A 5,000-nucleotide genomic window follows, 5' to 3' on the forward strand; every position below is an offset into this window, starting at 1 on the left:
AGTAGGTCCAGGACTATGAGGTTGGACTCAGTAGCCAGATTCCCACTGATCAGAGCCTCCTGGTCCAGCTCTGCTTTGGTTCTGAGGGAAACAGGAGAGGGGGTTCTCTTCACTAGTTTATTCCGAAAGTATTGTCTGACAATGTATCTTCTTCCATACCAGGAGAGATATGTAATGAATGAATTGCATTTGTACTCAGTGCGTGTAACTCACTTGTCGTGTTTGTCATTGGTCTGCCTCCACTGTGTCAGGTCTTTTCTCCAGCGCAGGTTCACTCTCTGACCTGCACGGTCACTTCCTGTCAGGGTCAAAGGTCAGAGATAAAAAGGGCAAGCAGGCTCTCGTCCAATCAAAAAGTAGGTTAGGAGTGCCATCGTTCCCTTTTCAGCTACTCAGAGCTGCTTTTCAGGAGATATACTTCTAAGTTGTGTACTGTGCATGTAGCTGCTTTTCATCAATCAGACAGAGTGGTGGGTGGTACTGACCTCCAGCCCGTCGCATCATTTCCCCCCGGGCTCCGATGCCCCTCAGTAGGGAGTCCTCCAGCTGCATCTTGGCCTGCTGGGACTTCTGTAAGGCCTGCGTGCTCACCTTATCACTACTCCGCTTCCCCTGCACAACACACACACACAATGCGTGAAGGCATGCACGCACAAACTCAGTGAGAATAACACACACAATGCGTGAAGGCATGCACGCACAAACTCAGTGAGAATAACACACACACACACACTGCGTGAAGGCATGCACGCACAAACTCAGTGAGAATAACACACAAAACACACAATGCGTGAAGGCATGCACGCACAAACTCAGTGAGAATAACACACACACACACTGCATGAAGGCATGCACGCACAAACTCAGTGAGAATAACACACACACACACTGCGTGAAGGCATGCACGCACAAACTCAGTGAGAATAACACACACACACAATGCGTGAAGGCATGCACGCACAAACTCAGTGAGAATAACACACACACACACTGCGTGAAGGCATGCACGCACAAACTCAGTGAGAATAACACACACACACACTGCGTGAAGGCATGCACGCACAAACTCAGTGAGAATAACACACACACACACTGCGTGAAGGCATGCACGCACAAACTCAGTGAGAATAACACACACACACAATGTGTGAAGGCATGCACGCACAAACTCAGTGAGAATAACACACACATTTCCGTCCTATTTACAGACATGAATTACAGACATACAGGGCGCAGATACACTTACCCTGTACTCAAAGCAGGAAACACAGATGGTGAGTAGTTCTAGCAGTCTGTTGAGCTGTGCTGAGGGCATGTCTACAGTCCAGCGCTGGATCAGACTCCTCTCAGCGTTCTTCATCACCCACAGGAAACACAGCAGCAGGTTACGACTGGTCTCTGCTGACAGGGTGGCCACTGCCTTAGCAGACTGCTATAGAGGAGAGAGACAGAGACATACTGTATACTTTAGAGTGGACAGAGACACACTGTATACTTTAGAGTGGACAGAGACATACTGTATACTTTAGAGTGGACAGAGACATACTGTATACTTTAGAGTGGACAGAGACATACTGTATACTTTAGAGTGGACAGAGACACACTGTATACTTTAGAGTGGACAGAGACATACTGTATACTTTAGAGTGGACAGAGACATACTGTATACATTAGAGTGGACAGAGACATACTGTATAATTTAGAGTGGACAGAGACATACTGTATACTTTAGAGTGGACAGAGACATACTGTATACTTTAGAGTGGACAGAGACACACTGTATACTTTAGAGTGGACAGAGACACACTGTATACTTTAGAGTGGACAGAGACACACTGTATACTTTAGAGTGGACAGAGACACACTGTATACTTTAGAGTGGACAGAGACACACTGTATACTTTAGAGTGGACAGAGACACACAGTATACTTTAGAGTGGACAGAGACACACTGTATACTTTAGAGTGGACAGAGACATACTGTATACTTTAGAGTGGACAGAGACACACTGTATACTTTAGAGTGGACAGAGACATACTGTATACTTTAGAGTGGACAGAGACATACTGTATACTTTAGAGTGGACAGAGACACACTGTAGTATAGTGTGGTTTACGGGTTCTTGTATATTATTGGGATCCCAATTAGCCGCTGCCAAGGCTCTCCACAGGTACTACATGTAATTCAGAGGTTGAGTTTGATGAATATTCCATACAGACCAGTGATTGATGTCTACCATTGAGTAACACTATTACACAGAGTTAATTGGGACCTCTGATGAAGACAACCATTAAACTCTTACTGATTCCATAGAAGCTATTACTCAAATGGCAGGCTTAAGGCCTCGACTTGAGTTCAATGTCAATATGTTAAACACTTTTCAAAACTGTAAAAAAATTAAATAACTACAGTTCGCATTGTGCATAGGGCATACATCCATCTAGCACAGACAAAGTATAATAGGAGAGACAGAATGAGGGTGTTCTGTGGTTGCCGTGGTTGCCGTGGCTACATTTGATGGATGTGTGTGTCTCTCAGCACAGCCCAGTTCACTTATGATGATAATTCCTGCCCATAAAGCATCTCCCAGTGTGTGTGTGTGTGTGTGTGTGTGTGTGTGTGTGTGTGTGTGTGTGTGTGTGTGTGTGTGTGTGTGTGTGTGTGTGTGTGTGAGAGATAGAGCAATAGAGAAAGAGAGCTGGCATCTCATAATGGATGGTGTGTGTGTGTGCTTCCGACAGCTCATCAGTCTACCTCACAGCAGCACACCTACTACACCACCGCCCCCTTGTGGATGCGTGCACACACACACACACACACAACACACGCACACAACACACGCACACAACACACGCACACAACACACGCACACAACACACGCACACAACACACGCACACAACACACGCACACAACACACGCACAGAGCAAGGAATTTACTACTCTAATTGAAATTGTGAATGAATGATTTTAAAAAGCTAACTTAATCCAGGTCTGATGGAGGAACCCAAACATACAGTATGTGCTTGGAGGTGAAAGAAGAGAGTCCTACTGATACAAAACCATGGCAACATTCCTACAGCCTTACCACAGACGCCATGGAAGCCAGGGCATTCCTCGCCAAGGTGTTGAAGGGATTGCCGGCGATTGCCATAGCAATAGACTGGTTAATGGGCGGGATGCTGTCAGGGTCTTCGTCTGCCCCTCCAGTCTTACTCTTCCCTCCGCGAGCCTCGGACACTACGGAGACACACAAGTGTCAAATACACAGATTAGAAGTTACTAAGGAGATAGAGGTTGAAAGGGGAGAACGTTTGAAGGGGAGACTATGGTGGGGAGTCACATTTGTTGAGAGCAAAGATTTTTGGGGTATTTTATTTGGATCCCCATTAGCTGTTGCAAAAGCAGCAGCTACTCTTCCTGGGGTCCACACAAAACATGAAACATAATACAGAATGATATAATACAGAACATCAATAGACAGGAACAGCTCAACGACAGAGCTACGTAAAAGCAAATTAAAGGCAGACAGCCTATATATCAATACATACACAGAAACTATCTAGGTCAAATAGGGAAGAGGCGTTACTCCGCGAGGTGTTGCTTTATCTATTTTTTAAACCAGGTTTGCTGTTTATTTGAGCAATATGATATGGAAGGAAGTTCCATGCAATTAGGGCTCTATGTAATACTGTACACTTCCCTGAATTTGTTCTGCATTTGGGGACTGTGAAAAGGCCCCTGGTGCCATGTCTGGTGGGGTAAGTGTGTGTGTCAGAGCTGTGTGTAAGTTGACTATGCAAACAATTTGGGATTTTCAACACATTGTTTCTTATTAAAAGAAGAAGTGATGCAGTCATTCATATCAGCCCCATGATTACAATTAATAGCAAAATGTGCCGCTCTGTTCTGGACCGGCTGCAGCTTGACTAGGTCTTTCCTTGCAGCACTGGACCACACGACTGGACAATAATCAAGATAAGACAAGACTAGAGCCTGAAGGACTTGCTTTTGGAGTGTGGTGTCAAACAAAAGCAGAGCATCTCTTTATTACAGCCAGACCTCTCCCCATTTTTACCACTATTGCATCTATATGTTTTGTCCATGACAGTTTACAATCTAAGGTAATGGCAAGTAATTTAGTCTCAACTTGATCAACAGCCACACCATTCATTACCAGATTCAGCTGAGGTCTAGAACTTAAGGAATGATTTGTACCAAATACAATGCTCTTAGTTTTAGTGATGTTCAGGACCAGTTTATTACTGGCCACCTATTCCAAAACTGACTGCAACTGACTGCAACTCTTTGTTAAGGGTTTCAGTGACTTCATTAGCTGTGTTTACCGATGCATACATGGTTGAATCATCAGCATACATGGACACACATGCTTTGTTTAATGCCAGTGGCAGGTCATTGGTAAAAAATAGAAAAGAGTAGAGGGCCTAGAGAGCTGCCCTGCAGTACACCACACTTTACATGTTTGACATTAGAGAAGCTTCCATTTAAGAAAACCCTCTGAGTTCTATTAGATAGATAGCTCTGAATCCATGATTGTTACCACTCAGCCACGGCCCTGCACCAAACGCTCTCTAAACACAGTTCACATCAACCCAGTTCCAAACCAATCAACCAACTCCTTAGCCAGACTCTAAATTAAGTCCCAATGGGCAGGGTATAGGTGTGGGTATGGGATGTGGCCAGGCCAGTACCTGTGAAGTCCAGGTAGTTGATGGAGTCAATGATGATGCCCACCAGGGGGAGGTAGAGAGTGGCCACCTTGGCCCGGACATCAGGACGGGTACAGCGCTGGTCCAGGTCATGGGCACACAGCAGACTGTAGGTGGCGTTGATGGCCTTCTTCTGGACCTTACCCCTACACACACAATCTTATAAGCACACACACGTATTTTTGTTTGTGTCAGTGTGTAGTTGACAGACCCCTCACACTCCATGTCACAGTTTCCTGAGATAGTGGGCAGTGAGGTGTGTGTGTGTGTG

General features: G+C 45.2%; 1 protein-coding gene across 1 annotated transcript in view; it reads right to left on the minus strand.

Annotated features, from left to right (window-relative positions):
* The window catches only part of LOC124034932 (dedicator of cytokinesis protein 8-like), an 80,788-nt gene that overhangs the window by 21,594 nt on the left and 54,194 nt on the right, over window positions 1-5,000 (minus strand). Inside the window, exons 27-32 of the mRNA XM_046348326.1 lie at window positions 4,712-4,875; window positions 3,088-3,239; window positions 1,247-1,432; window positions 486-612; window positions 214-298; window positions 1-81 (exon numbers count right to left, since the gene is read on the minus strand). The exon at window positions 1-81 is cut by the window's left edge and continues 16 nt beyond it. Coding sequence (XP_046204282.1) covers window positions 1-81; window positions 214-298; window positions 486-612; window positions 1,247-1,432; window positions 3,088-3,239; window positions 4,712-4,875 — 795 coding nt within the window. The remainder of the gene's footprint in view (window positions 82-213; window positions 299-485; window positions 613-1,246; window positions 1,433-3,087; window positions 3,240-4,711; window positions 4,876-5,000) is intronic.

This window comes from Oncorhynchus gorbuscha, linkage group LG05, assembly GCF_021184085.1.
Source record: "Oncorhynchus gorbuscha isolate QuinsamMale2020 ecotype Even-year linkage group LG05, OgorEven_v1.0, whole genome shotgun sequence".
NCBI classification, from domain to species: Eukaryota; Metazoa; Chordata; class Actinopteri; order Salmoniformes; family Salmonidae; genus Oncorhynchus; species Oncorhynchus gorbuscha.